Genomic DNA, 20,955 nt, shown 5'->3' on the forward strand with positions numbered 1-20,955 from the left:
AAAATAACGAATCGATATTCGCCCGCTGCCCCCAAATCAGTCGCCGGACTCGCTGGACTCGCCGGGTCACCGAAGGAGAGAGAGAGAGAGAGAGAGTCGGGAGCAATACGAAAAATCAATTCGTTTATTAACAACAGGATGCATATTACACCTCTCCCTTACCGCCCTCTTCCGTGCAAACCGCATAAATTATGCTCGCGGTGTAGCGTAAACAAGCCACGATATTTCCCGATAAGCGCGCGAGATCGTTAAAGAAAACATGCACCGGCAGACCTTGTCGGATGCATCTGCCGCGAAATGAAATGCGCGTCGCAGAATGCATAGATATGGTCGCAAATATACCGCGCGTTTACGCACGATGAGGATTACGTCAGTTGCCGTATTGCGACACTATACCGGGAGCGGTTTCATGTTCCAAGGTCTCGGAAGGAGCGGCTCGCCTTTTTCGACGGCTCTTTTATTTCCGCCAGCGAATTTCCTTCTATCTTATATCGCTCCCTCTTCAAGATTTTCTAAATAAGAGCGTGCTTCATTTTTAACAGGGACGATTATATATATACACGAGAATAATATACCCGAGTAACAAAATGACATCGTTTTGACGTTTAATGACGTCACTCGACGTCGAAATGACGTATACGTAAGATCGCGTAAATTTGACGAAGAAATACGCATAATATTTAATAATGACATTTGAAGGACGCGTTGAAGATGAAACTTGACGGGGTGAGACACACCCCGAGCACGGATATATCATGACGTACATAATATGTCCCTGGATACGCCTCTCGTGTCCTTCGACTTGTGCCACCTACATTTATATGTACATCGATATAGTCATTTGTATTTATACAGATATTATGAAATTACGAGCGAATCTCGGAATAAATCAACCCCCTTCTTACACGCGCGGGGGTGCGGAATAATGTAAAAAAAAAAAAAAAAAAAAAAAAATTATAACTCCTCCCTCGTCGCGTTCAAGAGAAAAAGGAGCGTTGTTTTCGCCTGGCGAGAGGCAACCCCTTGTATAGACGAGGATTCAGGGTGGATAAAGTCGCTGGGTACGCCGGGCGTTGGTAAGGCACCCGCGAGAGAGACAGATATATATATATATATATATATACGCAACTGCGGGAGAGACCATCCGGATTTGAAGAGACAAAGATAAACGACGACGAAATCGGGGCTCGGCCCCGAAAGAGGGAAAAAGAGGGCAAACGAGGGGGGGAGGGGGGGGGAAGGGCGAGGGAAGGGAGAGGGAGAGAGACGGACGACGACTCTCCCTGTGGCACGCACAGACACACGTACGAGAGCGTCTGTACGCGTGTGTGCGTGCGCGGGGGGTTTCGAGAGGCCGGCACACGACGACGACGACGACGTTGACGATGTGCACGACTACTACGACACCGCGTGGGGGTTGCACGAAGACCCCCTGGTGGGGTTCTGGCTGCCGACCCTACAGTCCCCCGCTGGAAATGATATCAGTCGCGAGTCGGTCGAGGGAGCCCCAGCACGTCGTTACACCGTTCGTGTGCCCCTCTCTTGTTAATCTATAATATATATTATACATATTTCGAATATACATTTTGCGAGATCTGTACACCAGTCTCGAGACATAGAAATATTCGGCCCTCCAGAAAAAAAAGCCTATTACATCGTCTCTATTCGGCTCCACCGTCCGCTACCTGGGGGAGGCCATCGGGGAACGCACCAAATCGGTGGCAGCAGCCGGGGGTGGCCGATTCCTCGGAACTTTCGACGTCGATCGCGAGAAAATTGCTCCGGGATAGAACGGACAGAGGTAAGCCTCCGCGTCTTCGATCTTCGCGTTTCCCTCGGAACGCGTTTCCGAGGCACGACGTCGACGTCGAGGCGCGGATATTAATAGAGCTCGAGAGAAAGAGAGAGAGAGAGAGAGAGAGAGAGAGAGAGAGAGAGAGAGAGAGAGTGAGAGGGGCACCGGCGCGATGACGCGACGCGACGCGAGGCGACGCGACGCTGCGCGGCGTCCTTCTCTCTCTTTCTGTTCGCACTGAACTCGCGCATTCCTGGACGCGTTAGTCACGTGTCTTCTGCTTTTTGTCACTTTGCGCCTTTTGGTCCCCTCGCGAATGCAAAGTTGCACGTGAGCGACTGTCGTCTCCCTATCAGCGTCACTCTCGTGAGTTTCTCCCTTCTGACTTTGGTGATTTTTGCAATGGATTTTTTAGCTTACGCGAACTCGGTAGGAAAATGCTCAAGGTCGAAATGTCGAAACTATTTTACGCTGCGCGAAAGGTGTATCTGTATCAAGAGAAACTATACGCGCGCGTGATTTCTCTCTCGGTGTCGACTTAATCTCTCTTTCTCTCCCTCTCTCATTTCCTTCCGTTCGCCTAAGATTTCCGCGTAGCGTAAATTCCGCGAAGTCTCGCCCGCGTCTTATTTCGACGAACTGAAAAAGGGGGGAAAAATGGTCCTCGCTTCGCGAAAGCGTATCAATTTCGAAGTCGCGGTCACATCCGGAGCCTCGGGGTGCTTTCGGGGAAAAAAAGGGTGCGTTTGGCGCAATTCCCGCACGGAAACGGGAATCCCTTGGAAATGCGCGTGGGGGGGTCCACCAACAAAATTATGGATCGAGGCAATGCGAGGGTTCACGTCTGCGCATGACTATCATCCGTCTCCGTTTAGAGCCTAGTCGTACATACACGCATACACGCGTACGCACACGTCGTGGCCCTTTTGGAGAACCTTCCTCGAACATTGTGTCATGTACTCTCTCCAGCCCCGCGAGTTTATCAACAACGTTCTTATCCTCGATTCGCAAGAATAATCCCGAGACGAGCGCGGGGACACACATTCGCAGAGAGCACGCATATATGTTTACGAGAGATCGAACAAAGGGGATTCTTCGGAGCGAAAAACGAAAATTCGACCGGGAGATTCATCACGGAAGTACATTCCCTCTTTCCTAAGGTGAGCTCGCGCGCGATGTCAACTTTACGTGCAGAGCTCCGAAATATCGGAGTAGTCGCGATTTAATGACATTCCACGAGCGGCTATAAACGAGTTCCGCGATGCACGATCGATGACGAGACGCGGAGAGCGAGTAGTCGAGAGTGTGCAATGTTATTCGTCGAGAGTGTATAATGCATCCGCGTTACGGAGATCGGAATAATTGTGCGGAACGTGTCAATTAAAACGACGCGACTCGCCGCGCCGAGCGACTACACGCGACCCACGATCGCGATTATTTCACTTATGATGCAACTTATGATTGCGGAAGGCGGTATTAATATTCCGCGTGTGCACGATTAATAAACCGAGTGCTACCTATCATCTGCCGTTGCGATACGCTGCGCATTTACTCGAATTTATTCGCAACTTATACATTCCGAGAAAATCCTCCCGCTCTCTTTTGATTACTACTCGATCGGAAGCAGCGTTGTGCTGGGATGATTTTTAAATTAACTAGGTAAAGATGAGATGAAAATATGTAAATTTATCTTTGATCGAATGATTTTGTTTTAACATACCTAGATCAGAGATAAAATTATATGGCGATTCGTTTAGATAACTTTTAGATAATATTTTTCAGACCGGTTATGTGAACACAGTTATAAAAATGTAAATTATATAAGGGATATAAAAGATATATTTAATAAAATTTTTATTTATAAATTTTTATCGCTCAAGTTCTGCTACTTGATAAAAATATTCAAGTATTTTTATGTACTGTGATTCTAAACCAAATTATCTATATATATAAACGTTATTATAGACAATAAAGATTTAATAAAGGTGACACTTTTTCATCTAAGGTGCAGATACAAATAATACATATTTTTATTATCTATAAGGATAAGATAACGCCAATATTTAATATAAATGATCATCTATATAATTATATTCAGTTAACAGCAAACACCGATCGGGACATATATTTTAATGTGCTTTTCTAAGCGAGAAAAATATATGATTTGTTTTTCCGCGAATCTCCCAGAGAAAAAAATGCAAAAAAATTGGAATTAATTAAAATAAAATTAAAATACTTGTAGAACAACACAAAGTTACAAATCTTGAATTCTCAACGTTTATAATTATTTTCCGTGATATTTAATATGCATATTTATTTTATATACAATTACGAATAATTGTTTCGTGTATACTATTTTATTTTTAGGGACTTGATAATACTCGATAAAAGAATGGGCGAGAAGACGTTCAATCTCACGTGGAACAATCACCTGGCGAATCTGTCAGGTTTGTTCGAGGCTCTTTACAAGAGCGGCTCGTTGACAGACGCGACATTGGCTTGTCAGGGTGGCATGTTGAGGGCTCACAGACTGGTTCTGGCAGCATGTAGCCCTTACTTCGAAAGAGTCTTCAAGGAACATTATGGGGAACAGCCCATCCTCATTTTAAAAGGTATACACAGCTACATATTTTCGAGCGAATTAAAAAGTTTACTGACGTTGCGAAAAAAAACTTGATTTTGCAAACCAAATCGCTGGGATCGAGATTTTTCGAATTTTTTATACAAGGTGTCTCGTACGTAAAATTTACAAGTAAAATATAAAAATTGTTATATAAAATTTTTTAAAATCTCAATCCTGGTAATTTATTTTGCAAATTTTTAAATTAACACATATTTGAAAAAATCATATATGCAACTCTGCATTTGATGTATTTTAACGTCCAGGAGTCGCCGTGGAAGAGATGGAGTGTCTCTTGGACTTCATGTACAGAGGATCCATCGACGTAGCGGAGGAGCATCTACCTTCGTTGATAAAAACTGCGACGGACTTGGAGATTCGCGGTCTCTCCGGGGAACAGAAGACTCAGGAGAGCAGCCGTAATCTTTACACGAGGGTCGAGACGCGGATGCAACGATGCCATATCGAAACCAGAGTACACACTACCGAATATATCAAGGATCCATCGGTGATTCCTTTTCTGCCGAAGCACTCGACCGTTGATTCTATAGAAGACCATATTAAAGTCGAGGACATCGAAGTGGAGGACGACCCGATGGTAATCGATGGCCACGAGGACAGTTTCGACGAGCTTCCGCGATCCACGGAAACGCAAATTGTAAGTTAAGAAAATATTGCATGAGGTGGCTTCGCTCTTTTATTCATTTTATTCTATTTGTCTTTTGCACTCACCTTCGTCGATTTCAATTAACTCAAGAGGCAATTATCTCCTCCATTCTCTGTCGCGCACACATTCTCTTTCTTTCGATATGTGAATATATATTATGATTTTCAGAGACGTATACCACCACCGATGTACAAGCGGGAAACTAGATTCAAAGGGCAAAAGAGGGTAGCTGTGGGTCGCGTGACACGGAACAGCGACCCTTCGGAATCGAGATCAAAAGACTCCTCGCGAGAGTCCAGTTACGAAGATTCCTCGAGAGTCGTCAAACTCGAGCCGAATTTCAATGACGGATCCACGGACATCGCGATGTCGGGTGCAATACAGGTGAGAGCATTATTTTATCGTCGAGAACTCACTTTCTTTTTTTCCGACATCTCTTTTATACAATAATCTAAAATAACACTTGTTTGTCTTTCTTGTAATCGCGAGATGTTTTCAAAACGGTATATATTGTAAATTTGCCGGTAGGAAACCTCGAAAGGTTCGGAGGAGTCGCCAAAGACGGGAGTAAAGAGAAAGCTCGAGATGTTGAAGAGAGGAAACGAGGGAAAGGAGGCGAGGATACCCAGCAAGTCCGAAAGAACGCAGCATAAACCCTTCTCTTGCGACCTTTGCACCTTAGCCTTCACGAGAGCCTCGCACTTGGCGAGACACAGAAGGGTGCATACAGGCGAGAGACCGTTCGCCTGTAATATCTGTCCCCGAATGTTCGCCAGACAGGATAAGCTAAAGCAACATCTGGATTCGCACTTGCAGTGGCCGAAGAGGAAAAGTAGCAGCCAGACTGTAACCTCGTTACCGGGGAAGGGCAAACGCGGTAGACCGCGTAAGGTAGTACTAACTAGAGGAATTATTTTGAAAATTGGATACTCAACCCGGATAGCATCATGTCCAAAGTTGATGCATGAGACATCATTAAGAAATCTTACGATATGATATCCCAAAGACATCTTAAAGCTGTCTTATGCACCAACTTTTTGACATGGTGCTGTCCGGGAAGTAGCAAATTGACGTCATCAAACGTCAAAATGATGTCATTCGACGTATACTTGCTATCTGGGTAACTTTATAATCAGATACAACTGTATTTCAGGTGAATTTGGAACAATCCGCGATGGAAGAGATTCTCAAGTTCGGTGAATTTAGCTCGCTATTGAATAAGTCGCATTCCGCGAATTCAACGAATAAGAGCGAAAACGCTGGGAACGCCGCGGATGACGGCAAGAAGAAGGAAACGCATCGAGACGAGGACGATTCCCACAGGGAAAAGGATAACCATGGTTGCCAGGTCGAGAACGGCCAGGATATTGTTTAATAGAATCTTTTTTCCCGCAATCTGGAGTTTAAATATTCGTAAAACATATTTTTCTATACACAAAGCGCATCGCGTCGCGTGAATAGAGATCAACGCAACGCGGTGAAACGAATGAAGAAATCTATCGAGCTTCTGCGAAAGGTCATGGTATCCTTTTCCTCGGGTATATTTCGATTCAATGGGAATTATCAAAGAAATTCCTCTCCTCGTTTCGATCGGTTATATTCGTATATAGAAGTATGCAAAAAGAATCACGAGAACGACTCGCGTCGCTGTTACTGCGAATTGTTTAACGTAAGTACCTGAGATATCGACTACTAACGTTACTACCAAAGCGCACGAGCCTCCAAAGAATCTAGAACGGCGTAAACGAGGGTCGAGGAAATCGATTAATCTAATCGACTCGACTGCATCGTCACTGATTGCTAGTATCAAAGATAAGAATCAAGGGATATTATGCGCTCTATTAACCCGACCAAATATAATGTACGCGTGAAGAATGGCGGCCTGACTTTCACTGTAAACAATCTCGGTTTCTCGCCTGCATCATCGTCTGAGATACACATTTAAGAAAATTAAGAAAATTTCCAATAAAATCCATACGATCTGCCAATTGATAGCCAACTCGATTCAATGATGATATAAGGATAGATACATAAGTATCTTTACAATAATGAAAGAGAGGGTGAAAGGGTGTACGAAGTAGCGCATGAATGAGTATCTCTTAACGTAAAATCTGACGTTTAAGCGCGTAACTTGATAGCGTAATAGCCATAGCGTATTACACAATGGTGTCTGATACAGTGTGAGTCATGCCTACGTAGTAATATTTTGTCATACGCGCGATTATATAAATACGTCAAGTACAAAAATGTCCAAATATTAGACTAATACGCGTTACGATACTCTACGTCACGTGACGGCATAAATCAGGGATGTGCGAGTGCTCGCGAGTATTCGCGAAATTTTCCTGCATGAAACACATATTCGATTCGGACATCTTTGAATCGAATCAAATTTGATACTGAATTTTGAAACTCTTTGGATACTCGAGGCATCTCGAGAGTGCTCGATATCTCACTTGAATTTTATCGAAATACATAATTTTATCGGATTTCCTCCTCATTTTAAGAGAGCAGTTTTAGCTTGAGACATATAATAGAGATTGTATATATATTGTTTATATATAAATAAAATATATATAAAATCCATTATATATAAAACTGAAATCTGAAAAACAGTCGAGAAATGATTAGAATAATTGTTTCATTCTGAGTAATCCGATGAAATTGATCGTGGTATCGAAAAGATTCGAGTCACATCCGGCCTGATTTGAAGAACGTCGTGAGTATCCGCGCATCCTTAACGTAAACGAATGGGCCTAGGGTTCCTTACGATTCGTTTATAGATTCGGGACACATGTAGCGATAATTTTTTTCTTTTTTTTCGTAGAGCTTACAATTTTTATGTGCAATGCCGACGACGTCTCGATGACATCTCGTCCTCCTATATTTACGGACATTCGCGAATTTAGTCCGAATTTTTAATCATTATTCGCGTTTGTACGTCGACAAAGCATGTGTGGTGTCAATGTTCTTGCAATTAGTTATATAATTGTTGTATTTGGTTGTTGGTTGTACAAAATATTGTGCATTCTGTTTTGTTGAATGGCTGTTGCTCGATCTCGCGGAGAGATCACTGTTCATCATCCGCGTCTCTCTATCTGTTTCCCCTTGGCAATGTGCAATTACAAAATATTTCCGGTGATACCAAACACCCTTGGTCGCTGTGTCGAGCGAGCGCGGCGAAAGGTTCATATCTTACATTCTATATAGTGTGTAGCGCGTGTAAATAAATAAATGAACAAAATAAATTTTCAAGCGAGCAAAAGAGAGAAACCTTTCCGCTTAAAAAAGAAATCGCCACCATCGTGCTCTGAAAAAAGGGGAGAAGAAACGGGAGAAGAAAATTTGTCTCTCACTCTCATTATTACATTATTAGCCTCCAAGGTTATTGTATTCACTGACATACACAGTATATCTTTTTACAAATATGTGTCCGGTTCTACATATGTTTTTTTTTTATTTGTTCGGCGGGGCAGGGATGGGAATTTTTTCTCTCGCATTTGCGCTTGATACTTGATTTATATTTGATTTATCCGATCGTAAGCCTCTCGTCTCCTTTATATCGAAAAAATAACGCTGTTTACAGATAGGGTCTCTTACATGGCTCGAATTCGCGAAGACTAGTCGCTCTCTGCCTTTCTTTCCTCTCACTTGTAAACAAAGCGGATTTTTCACACAACACCGAAAGCAGATTCATCTCTTACGATCTATTATCACGAGCTATTAATCGCGCGCGTCACACAAGCTATATAGCGCATTTTACGATTTACATCGAGCGCACATAAGGCAACGCAACGGGATCGTTATCGCGTTGTCAATGTTGTCATTTGTACTTAATCGGAGAAACGTGAATGTTATGTGTGTGAAAATCTTCTTGTGGATATACATATGTATATTATCCTATACGCGACACGCGTTCTCTCTCTCTCTCTCTCTCTCTCTCTCTTTCTCCAATGAATCGATTTCCGGCTCGAGGTCAAGCTTCCGTGCGATTCGTGATGATCCTCGAAATTGACTCATCGCGTTTACTTACCAATTGACAATCCGCTCGGCGAATCGATACTTTCGTATGTCCTTAACGTATTTGAATAAAACGCAAAAGTGTGCAAAAAAAATCATTAAAATTTATATCTACGTCGTGCAAATATATATATATATATATTCGCACGACTAAATATAATTCTATTGAAAATTATTCCGATAAAACGGAGTGGATGTACATACATATATATCTACTCTGAAAATTATTCCAATAAAACGGAAACGACTATTGTTCAAAGTTCATCGTTAATTAAACGGATTGTGAAGAGTCGTTTTGCATTTTCAAGATAAGAATGTCGCAATGTGACGTTTGCAATAAGGAAATAACCGATCCATACGATTCACAATGTGAGTCTCGCGCAGAGCTTTCACTAATTCAACCAAAATTTTTCATCAGTCGAATATATACCTACGTTGTACTTGTAATTAATTAACGCACGCGCATTATTTGCGTCACTCATCATCTCCATTCCATCCAGTCACATATATTCAACAACAACGGTATTACTAACGATAAATATCTTAGACACGAACAGCATAATCTGTCGGTCGTTGTCAACACACGACTTTACGCGATCTACAATAACAGCATTCTATCGTGAAAACGTAAGCTCTTAAAAAAGTGTAAACCAACAAGGCAAAGGTCTCATTAATCGCTTTACCGCACAATTTTTTTCCTATAAATCTCTAACATTCTTTTTAGCTCTCTTCTCGTTTTGATTTAGCTCTTCTTCTTCTTCTTCTTCTTATACGAGCCGCAGACGAGCACTTTTACGATCGTCAGCAAAGTTGATACTCTTTTACAGCCCGCTGTGCAACTTTATTGTCACATTTATGTGTTAACATTTATACAATCTTTGTTACGAATAGTTATCGCTCGGTTGTTTGCAATTTTAAATGCAACTCTATGCTTGAAATCACTATGAAAACGAGAGCGAAATGTGTTTCAAATTAAATAAAATAAGAAGAGTAATATAAATGAGAGAGCAATGAAGATCACGAAGAAGAGTTACATCTCGCATCGAATACATGATTCGTAGATGAAATTAAGGAAAGAAATCCCGTACATTCATCACTTATTGGTCAAGCCTGTCGAGTGTCCAAGTGTCGGAAAAGTACGCGCCTATTTTACTCGTATTATATATATAATATATATATATAATATATTATTACCGCTTAAATTAACATTTACATTCAAACTGTGGTATTTGTATATCTTTCGAGAGTTAGACGAGATGTTTCTTATACTCCGGCATGATAAAGTTGCCTGAGAAACGGTGCTATTTTAAAACCCGAGAACACGACGCTTATGTAACATTTAAGAGAAGGGATTCCTCTGTCCTCCCGCTTTGTCCTTATAATATCGAGGAAGATCTCAGCGATTCTGTGCTTTTGGCAAAAGCGCGCGCGCGCAAAAACGGACGTAAACGATTTTTTCCAATAAGGGAAACTTAAGAACACACGCGCGTTTTTTTTTTTTTTTTTTTTTTTTTAAATTACAATTCTATCGAATGCTCGCGACGAAGCGACACATCACACTTGCGAAAAGCGAAATTGTACCGTTGAAGCGACGACGAGTCGCCTGTGCATTCTTTGTGCATTTGTGACAGCTCGGTATTTTGTCAGTTTTCTTTTTCGTTTCTGCCCCGTCTAATAATTTTCAACGAAACACATCTATTTTGCATAAATACAATTTGGCGCGCTGACATCCCTTTTACGTTTCCAGAATATTTTTTATATCGGAAAGAGAAAATATTGTTGAAATTTAATATATAACAATATATGCCATGTCGCCTTTCGCTTTTTTTCGTGCGTTCGATTCGATAGAGATTTTATAATTTCAAGATATATGTATATATTGTACATCTAGAGTAATGACCACAAGATATCGCTATCACAATGGCGCGAAGACAGTGAACGCGATGGTATTTTGATTATATGGCGTTTTATACAAATACGGGCAGTCTCCTGTCCTTTAGAGGATACAACCTGAATTTTTCCAATTTTTTCTTCCTCCTCCTCTTCCTTGGATATAAGATTTTTTTCGTTTTCTCGCTTTCGTCGGAACACTGTCTTCGTCACAACCACACCTATCGAAGGGAAGAAAAGACTTAGAAAAATTAGTGAAAAAGCCAAAATTAAGGATGTATGGGAGACACAATCGGAGACAAAAGTATCAACGCTCTTCATTTTATAATATAAACAAGCAGAAATTTAAATTACAATTTTTAAATGAATTAATGAAAAGCCATATATGTATATAATTTTAATAAATTTGTACCATTTTTAGATGTCTCCCATACAGCCTTAAATGAGAGACGAGTTAATTACCTCCTCGCTATTGATCACTAGTCAAACCTTCTCGCCGCCCGATTCTCGCGATTTCTCCTTCTGCTCCTTGTCCTTGTTTCGCTCCTTTTCACGTTCCCGTTCCCTTTCCGCTTTCCTCTCCCTCAACATCTCCATCCTTCGGGCTCTGTGCAGACTTCCGGACGGGAAGGTCGAATCCTCGACTGCCGCGGCTGCGGCTGCCGTTGCACCTCGCTCCACAGCCGTCTGCTCAATAAATTACTCCAATTTATTTCCCAAAACGCTCTTCCGGCGGACTCGAGGAGACGAGTCGATGCAAAAGTCATCATCGACTTTCGCGTTAACCTTAGCATACGCCATTATTGCGCGCATCCCCGTCCTACTACCTCGTAAGAAATGTAGGACATGTGGATTTTTTTATGAACGCTGAGGATAGGCCAAATAAAAATTGAACAAGAATATAAAAATTGATGTTTATTTTCACACGTGATTTTTCAATCGAAGCGGATTTCAGAGGAAGCACGACAAAAGCTGAATTTTTATTTTGAATTTAATTTTGAAAATGCTGTGCACGTATACTAGGGTTAATTGAAGTGAAAGAAATTTGATAGAACGATTTAGATACATACTTTGAGGATAAAACTGGCTGTCGAACTCTTGGCGATGGGACTCTGCCCGGTGGATGGATGCCCGTGACCGTGACCGTGAGTGCTGTAGTAACCACCCATCTTTGGCTTGAGGTGCCTGTTGTGCACCTCCATGTGCACTATCTTCATAAATTCGATTCGCGCGGCCAATTTTTGGATCTCCTCCTGGGCGTAGAATTTCAAAGATGAAACGAAAAGTCGCTTCGATTCGTTTCCGTTCGCTGGCGTTGTATATAAAGATGCTGAATTATATCAAATGAATTATGCGAACCTTAAGCTCTTCATTTTCTTGGTATAAATCCGTCGTCTCTTCTGGTACCAAACCGATCCCATTTAAAGAGAAGCTCGCGGTCACACCTCGCGCTCTCGCTCGACTGTCCCACTGATCTCCCTGGCCTCGCAACACTCTGATCACCTTAAACACGAATTGAAATTATGATACCAATGCTATAAAGAGCAAAATAGATGTTGAAAAGATCGATTTGGAAGATGCGAAAATTATTATAAAATTAATCTATAAAACCTCTGTGATCGCCTTAAACACGAATTCAAATTATAATACCAATGCTATATTTACCATTGTATAATAAAGGCCAAAATAGATATCGAAAAGATCGATCCGGAAGAGACGAAAATGATTATAAAATCATATAGAACTGATATAAATCAATATATTGTCGCTACAGTTATTAATCTCATTGTTTTTCGTAATAATTGTCTTACTTTAGGGCCGAATACAAGGAAGACCGTAACAGACGTCGAGAGTTGAGTCCGCAGGAAGCCTAGCAGATATTTGATATCCGGCCCGGCACGCGGAAATATGAAGAGGCTGCAGAGATAAACGTCATCCGACATGATATGCATTTTCCGGCAATTCGCGTTTGTATGTAATAATATATGTAATTACGTACTGAATGGCTATCATCGTTATGTTCACCTGCAGCTATATTGTAAATGGCGTAACTTATCAAACGGGCCTCGTTAAACAGACTCTCCGCGTTTCGCACGTTGTAACACACCTTAATGCCCCAGGCGAGAAACAGAATTTCACCTGTCCGAGTTTATTAAGGGATTATCAATTAGATGCAAATTAATTCATAGATTATGCCAATTTTTTCTTCCTCCTCTTTTTTATATTTACCGATAGCCAGGCTGTGATCCCACCAGTTATACGAACACTGATAAAACTTCAAGTCAGTGATTATCCGTAATTACTTCCGCGTAAGGCGGCGAACTGACAGTCCACGTTCCGAGAAAAATCAACATCACTAACAGTATAGGCACCATCCATTGCAACAACTGTTTGTCCGTCAGTTTAACTTTATGGGCACTCTTCACCCGATACGTGAGCGAAACTCTACGGATAAAAGTGTCGGACATATAAATGTTGTTTCCGCTAACTGCGAAATATATAAGGTGAAATTGAAGCGCTGAAGGTACAAGCAGATCCTGAAGAACAGTGCTTATTACAACATCTAATTTTCTTGGAAAAAAAAGATCATTATGTTATACTTTGAGATTAATAATCGCTTCATTATCTCATTCATCTCGTTTTCCTTTAAAGTTAATATCGCGTGACTCGGTTCACTCGTATTTTCAGCACTACGATGTAATGTGTTTATTTATAATCATGATTATAATAAATAATTTTATTCTATATCTAATAATTATATGTATATCTATATCTATATCTAATAATTTTGGAATAATCACTACAATGATAACTAATCATAATTATTTATAATAATCACGATATCAATTTATAATAATTATTTACCGCCAAGTTTTCATTAACAACGCCGTATACGAAACGCAGAAACCCATATGCCTTGTCCACTTTGTGGCGATGCAGGAATACATATCGAGAACCGGGAATATAGCGGCCATCTACGAAGATCTCAAATTAATACTCGACGGAATTTTAATTAAAGCGTCTCTCTCTTCACCTACCTCGAGATACATCAAGGCGCAGCCCAGGAGCGTGATGGATAGGAATATTGGCGAAGCAACCTTGAATACTTTCAGTTTACGGTGCTGGTACATATAGGCTACCAGGACGATGGTGCCAAACGCACAAAAAATTGAAACAGCCAGCAGCGTGATTCTTGAAAAATAATAAGACAATTGAAATAAGGACGTCAACAGTTCGAATAGAGCGGAGCTGAAAAAAAAAATACCTAAAGGGCCAATTGTATGTTGCCAGGCAAAGCTCGGGGCCTTTGCATCTGGCACATCCTGGTGCACAGCGCAGACATCGAAATACCCTCTCATAAGAGTCGCTCTTATTCTCTTCCATTTCCTTCCACGCGGCTATAACAAATATACATACGGGAAAAAGGAAAAGAGGATTACGAATAACATAAAATCAAAAAAGAATAGCTGATCCTGACCTTCCACGAGAATCCCGTCGAAACCCGTCCGATAATGGGTAGTACTGTAAAAGCCTTGTCGACATTTACACACGTATGCGCCTTTCGCCCAACCAGCACCCACTCCATTTTCGTTCACTCGGCTGCCAGGACCCTGATACACGCACTGAAGAACAAAAAAATGTGAGAGACTATTACAAGATATATTTTTATAAGATATATTTTTCATAAGATATTATTTCCTTCTCTACGCAAATTTCGCAAAGCAAGATACTTGACGCATTTACTTGCGTAGTGTCGGTATGACACTTGTGGGTGCCCCTGAAGAAGGCTATTTGATTGCTGGAGAGATTTTCGAGCTCGTCATTGCGATTTTGCGGCGATACGTCGCATTGGTTGACCTCCAAGCCGCTTATATCAATATCTATGCTGATGAATTCTCGCACCCTTTAATGAAATGCCAAGGATTATAACACGGATTACCACTGCAAAGTCCTCAAGGTCGTCATAGATAACTCAGACAGCACCATGTTCAAAATTTTCGCATAAAACATCTTTAAGAAGTTTTATAATATGATATCCAAAAGATATCTTTAAGAAATCTTATGATATTCAAAAATATCTTGTGCGCTAATTTTGGACGTGGAATTATCAGGAAAGTGAGCTGTCATACTAACCCGGGATGAACATCCGGCGACTTGACATTGACGCTGTACGAGATGAGCCAGCGGCGAGTCTGGCAAGAGAAGTACGGGATGGTCCACCAACCCCTGTAGGATTCAATCGGCGGTGACTGCATGAATTTCGGTGACCTGGGATCACACGCAAACGCCACAAGCCGCCGTAGAAACTTCGATATCTCTTGGTGAACACGTGTGTTTCGTGCAACGAGTCACTTCGCCCGGCACTTCACGGTCATCCCGATTATCATTATCGCCATTCATTCTTACGAAAGTCTTTGGAAATTTATATCTCGTTCGCGAATATCGAGTTTCTATGACGCACATACGGGATGATGAAGGATGATGAATGATCGTGGAGCGCCTGTACAAGTTCTTTTACGGAGAATCGTCTCGAATATACGGATCTGTCTACTATTAATTAGCTGGACATTTAATTAGCATTTTTCGAACAAAATACATAAGTAAATTCATTTACATAAATTATAATATAATTTATATTATAATTATAATATAATTTATTTTATAATTATAATATAATTTATATTATAATTATAATATAAATTAAATTTATATCATAATTAATATTATAAATTATATTATAAATTATATTATGTAAATCATAAAATTAATTCTTCTCTTTATTCAATTTTTAAAATTTTTTAAATTTTCAAGAAAAGCATATTTGCGTAACTCTTGTTTTGAGAGAATTCTTAATAAAATTGATCTTTTTCTCAGGAAACTTCTCGTTTCTATAATTCACTCCGATAAACGAGACATTACTAGAAGAGAAAGGCAACGTGAAGCATGAACGATAGGGTGCGAAACAGAGCTGCGTAAAGGTGCATGTGCGTGCGTGCGTGCATAATAACATTTATTTGAAGAAATATAGCGTGGTCCGTCATCAGGGATGCAAGAAGGAGATGATTCTATGCAAAAAAATATCTAAAAAAAGGCAAAATAATTTTTTTTATAAAAAGAAACTCTCTTTTTAAAATCGAGAAAAAACCAGAATTTAAAAATTAAAAAGTTGCTTTTTCCTATTATGCCACAATTATATCATAAATAATTCGACTCAACATTCGACTATTAAAAAATATATAACAACTTAAATTAATTTCTATTATTTATTTAAAGAAGTAAAAAAATATTAAAATTCTTTTATCTAAAAAAAACCTTTTCGCTTTATCCTTTTTTTTCAATTTATCTCTTTGTATAGAATCATCTCTTTCCGATTGTACCACCAATATTGGACTATTATGTAACACTGTTCGACAGAGAAGATTTTCGGAAAATCTGCAGACGAAATATAGTCGAGAGATAGTCGACGCGTCGAACCTTAATTCGGCACTGCTGCCCGCGCTCTCGAACCAGGGTAAATTATTGGAGTCCGGCTGCGATCCAGGTTGTAGCGCGTGACTCTCGACCTTGGAGGGTTCGCCTACGCTTCCAGGGCTGCGCTTCAGCCAGACCGAGGTGATCACCGTGCCGGTGGAGGCGTTCAGCGCGATCACCCTCGCCTCGAGAGCGTCGTCCACCGACACGAGCAGCGACTTTCGTCAGGGCATCTAAAAGAGCTGCCGCGAGTCCGCATTATTCGACCGCGTGTTCCCTTGTCACCGCGTTCGACGTGATTGACTTTCGGCGCGCGCGTTGCTAGCTACGCGCGCAACAGGTGCCATAGATGCCAATTCAGTGCCAGGTAGAAAACTATAGATCGAATAAATCCGACACTAATTCCGAATCATTATACAGGGTGTCCCAACCTTACCGTACCATCCGTTTATGGGAGAGTCTTATAGTTATTTGGGAACAATTTTTCCTTCAATGTGTAAGAAAAGTCATTGTTTGAATGTTCCCAATTGTTGATATCATATATCTTTATAACTAAGCCTTAAATTAAAATTCTATGAAAGTAAATTTTACCTGAAATTAAAAATGTAGTTTTTGATAAGAATTTATTTTCACAAGGCTTATTGTTAGTTTACAAAAAGCTTTTATTTTCAATCGTTTATAACTCAAAAATTATTGGTGCCTGGATTTTTTCGTAGAGAAAAAATCGTCTCCAAATCGCCTGAAGAATCTCCCATTAATGAGTGGTACAAGAAGTCTGCGGTACCCTGAATATCTCGTTAGAGAGACTTCTCATTTTCTTATTTACGATTATTTGAAATACACTTTCTCGAGCAGTTAAATACGAGATCATTTTTCAATTAAGTATACTCGCCAAATATTTTATCTCTCCGAAGAATGCAAACAATGTTTTCTTATCAGGAACCTATCTTCATAAATACGTTCTAGCTCACCGTTACGTCGCATCGCCTCTGCAGTCCCGAGATTTTGGAGCATCATCGCGGTCATGTCGGTCTTCTGACGTGCCGTGTCATAACGTCTGGAATCCAGGGCGACACCAACCGGAAGTGATTTAAATCCCGCGGAAGGTACACACACCTCGCCCAGGGAACCCGTCGATGCAGCCTCTATCACGTCCAGCGCTTCCTCGATGGCCGCCTTTGAGATAACGAAGCGATTAAAGGGCGCGATATATAAGAAAATGAATCACCTAAGTGAGATGAAAGAAAAGATCGATCGAGAAACAAACCCGTTTGGAATCGATGATATCGTCACGAGCGATCGTCGACAGCGACGGCGTCGAAGATGGATGATCGGCTTTCGTTACCGCTGTCATCGTCATCGTTGTCAGCGTGGCAGCGAGTAAGACCGAGAGCCAGGATTCGCCCATCCCGCGCCCTGGTCATTTGTTCTTGTAACGAAATGAAAGCTCCGAGATGTTTCATTTGATTTATTTGAAAGCGAGAGTCACCGCGCGAGAGAACAAGTAGGATAATTTCATATATATATATAAGACTTCAATTAACTCTCTTTTATCTCGCGTAAAACATATTGGCACACAAAAAATAACGCTCTTATATATAATATCTTTTAGTTTTTGTAACATGAGCGAAATAATGAATAGACGTGAGTGATAAATAAGCGCTAATAAATAAGTACGCGTTTCATTTAAAAAAATATAACACAAGTTTCAAAAAATTGAGATTTTAACTTTAAAAAAGAAATAGAATATTTTATTTTAATATCAAAATCGTTAAATAGGTATGCAGATAGTGATAAAAGATTTAATATTCTCTCGGCATAAATAAAGAAAAAAAAGAAAAAAGAAATCCTAATTGGGCGTCCGCAGAGAGGTGCAAGAAGATACATATTTGTCCCCTTGGCATCAGTATAAAAAACGTTTAGCATTACTCTCCTTTTGACTAAACACTGGCAGTTATTTGCACATTTAATATTAAAAAAAATAAATAAATAAAAATAATAAAAGAATGTAAATTTAATGAATTAAGAAAGAACAAGAGGAAGAAATAAGAAATGTAATTATGCACCCTCCTGGAAAAAAATGCTGCGGTCGCCCACGGTTGATATTTGTGAAACAAGTTTTGACGAGAAGAACCGTCGGCGGGAGGATCCGAAAATAAAAATACCCTTCGCTCGGGATAGAATAAATCTCACCTCCGGCGGTGACATTCAAGTAGCGGCTCGCTTGCGGCCCGCGCTCGCAATGGGCCGCTCGTAAGCCCTGGCCGGTGATCGCCCGGGCATATTTCCGCCTCGGATTCAGCCCTCTCGTTCCTCCATCGGGGAGTCTACGGGATCGTCTGCGTCGAACACAAAACAAGAACGCGGGATATAATAATGCGATGCGTTCCATATCCCCCGTCGGGCACACCGCGATTAATTTCGCGATTATCAATTATTATCCGCTCGATAAGACGAAAAGGAATTTCTCCGCTGCAAGCTCCGCTATTTTAAACCGAACGAACGCACAAGGCGGAGTCGGGGATATTACTAGCACGGCTATCGGCCTGCTATCACTCGATTTCGTCTCCCGTTTCCACGACGTGTGTGTCGTAAAATAGAATATATGTATAGGCGAGTCCATTTTTTTCCAGCGACTTACCTGCCCTTTGACAAGCGACACGTGAGGTTCGCTCAACCTTGAATAAACCTCAACAACCCCCTACAACCCTCGGCGGCATCGTTCGCGCTCGCATGTATCCATCGTCGCGTGATCGCCTTGTCGTGGGATAATGATGAGACGCGTATAAAAAGTTAAGTAAGAGGAGAGAGAAAGAGAGAGAGAGAGAGTACAGTCGTATTTATCGTTGCGAAATAATGGAGATTGGTTTTAGCTCGATTAAAAGGGAAGGGGGCAACAAAAAGCAAAAATAGGACGAAATAGCGCAAACTCATATCGAATCGATATATAGAAGAGCGATTGAAAGGTAAACAGGCGCGAAAGTGTCACACAGTTCGCGCGAGTCCCGCCTCTTTCAATCTTTCGGGATCGATAAGCGCGGCGACAAAGTCGATGATTCGGCCGGAGGGTGTCCACGTGTCGGACCGATTCGCATACAGCCACACCGCGCCGGGACGGTGCGGCCTTCGTGGTCGACGACGACGAGTCGCTATCGCGATTTACGCTATTTTTCTGGCGCGGCGAGGTCGCATTGTCCGTAGAAAACGGCCGCTATAGCGAGCGGTGGAGACGATCGATGCAGCCACCGGCACCGACACAGCCACCCCCAGAACTCCCGAGTCTCTCACCCCACCTCGAGTCTCTCTCTCTCTCTCTCTCTCTCTCTCTCGCCCCTCGATTTTATTTTATGCGATACGCAAACTAAACCGCGCGTATCGATAGGCTGACGAGAGTCCAGCGTCACAACTTACCCTTTTTCCACAGTCTAACAATTAAATTTATTTTGCGCGTGGGACTAATATTATATATATATATATATATATATATATATGTTAATAAAAAATATGTCAATATAATATATACATATATATATATTATCTCCAACAGCACACATATCCCGAAGACGTTCAGAGAGCATTCTGAGGATGTTCGTGTATTTTCTAGATATCCTCTGAATAACTTTCGAGTATGTTGTGCTATTAAGAATATATATATATATATATTCCTAATATTATATATAAAGTAATTACGTAAAACAATTAAAAACTTACGCAGGAAGGTTGCACGTATCCGTATGCAAGTCGAGGCTACTTGTGTTTTGTGTGCGCGATGGATATTTCCATTCACCGGAACCATGACACTTTACCAATCACTGAAATATTACGCTAATTCAATGTAAATACATGCACATACATATATATATATATATATATATATATATATATATACAATTGAGATTTTTATCACAGTCGGCTATTACCGTACAATTACGAGCGATCGATTTTTTTCGAAGAATTGACGGGTTCTCGTTATTTTTGACATATCTTCGTTATAAAAAATATGAAATATCCAAATCGCGAATAATTGACAGCGAACGCTAGTAAAAACCGTCACATTTGTACATGAAAGGAGCGAACGAATTTTTTGTCGCATTACTTATTAATTGCGCAAGATTAAGATCAAATTAGTTGAAAAAGACAAAATTGGTGCAAAAAATATGTTTATCATCGAGACAATTGACGTATCGCGAAATCTGTCTTCACAAGAAAATTATCTATATATATATATATATATATATATATATATATATATATATATATATATATATACGCATCCTTGTGTGTTATATAACATAGATAAATTGCGCGAAATATAACTTATATATAAATCCACAATATACAAGTGAACAATAACGCGAAACAGAGTCGAGAAAGAGCGCGGGATCGAAGAACTCGTGATCTGGAAATTAACAGAAGCGAAGAACCGCGGTCCAGCGAGCGAACGATCCGCGCACTTACCCTCGACATTTAACACTTTCGTTCGTTTCCCGC

General features: G+C 40.7%; 2 protein-coding genes across 4 annotated transcripts; one reads left to right on the forward strand and one right to left on the reverse strand.

Moving 5' to 3' along the window:
* The first annotated feature begins 1,337 nt into the window (after nucleotides 1-1,337).
* On the forward strand, nucleotides 1,338-13,325 carry LOC114930961 (uncharacterized). Of its 3 annotated transcripts, none has more exons than XM_029302832.2 (6): nucleotides 1,338-1,801; nucleotides 4,163-4,407; nucleotides 4,682-5,073; nucleotides 5,251-5,466; nucleotides 5,611-5,973; nucleotides 6,236-13,325. In XM_029302832.2, exons 2-6 carry the CDS (start codon nucleotides 4,188-4,190, stop codon nucleotides 6,455-6,457), a joined length of 1,413 nt encoding a protein of 470 aa, XP_029158665.1. In that variant the 5' UTR covers nucleotides 1,338-1,801; nucleotides 4,163-4,187; the 3' UTR covers nucleotides 6,458-13,325. The 3 variants fall into 3 exon arrangements, with proteins under 3 accessions (XP_029158665.1, XP_029158675.1, XP_029158654.1); XM_029302842.2 differs by lacking the exon at nucleotides 1,338-1,801 and adding an exon at nucleotides 2,896-2,955; XM_029302821.2 differs by lacking the exon at nucleotides 1,338-1,801 and adding an exon at nucleotides 2,962-3,454.
* Nucleotides 8,444-20,271, reverse strand: LOC114930930 (putative G protein-coupled receptor CG31760). The gene is given in 21 exon segments (XM_029302810.2): nucleotides 8,444-11,213; nucleotides 11,455-11,682; nucleotides 12,063-12,245; nucleotides 12,352-12,495; nucleotides 12,804-12,909; nucleotides 12,992-13,017; nucleotides 13,019-13,131; nucleotides 13,222-13,276; nucleotides 13,278-13,437; nucleotides 13,858-13,967; nucleotides 14,031-14,184; nucleotides 14,258-14,390; nucleotides 14,471-14,615; nucleotides 14,737-14,896; nucleotides 15,127-15,261; nucleotides 16,468-16,685; nucleotides 16,687-16,706; nucleotides 17,436-17,640; nucleotides 17,732-17,880; nucleotides 18,658-18,803; nucleotides 20,176-20,271. Coding segments are annotated over 18 exon segments (2,415 nt in total). The 5' UTR covers nucleotides 17,873-17,880; nucleotides 18,658-18,803; nucleotides 20,176-20,271; the 3' UTR covers nucleotides 8,444-11,213; nucleotides 11,455-11,475.
* Nucleotides 20,272-20,955: the final 684 nt, after the last annotated feature.

The sequence above is a fragment of the Nylanderia fulva genome, unplaced genomic scaffold, assembly GCF_048542155.1.
Source record: "Nylanderia fulva isolate GAGA-0341 unplaced genomic scaffold, ASM4854215v1 Scaffold38, whole genome shotgun sequence".
Lineage (NCBI taxonomy): Eukaryota > Metazoa > Arthropoda > Insecta > Hymenoptera > Formicidae > Nylanderia > Nylanderia fulva.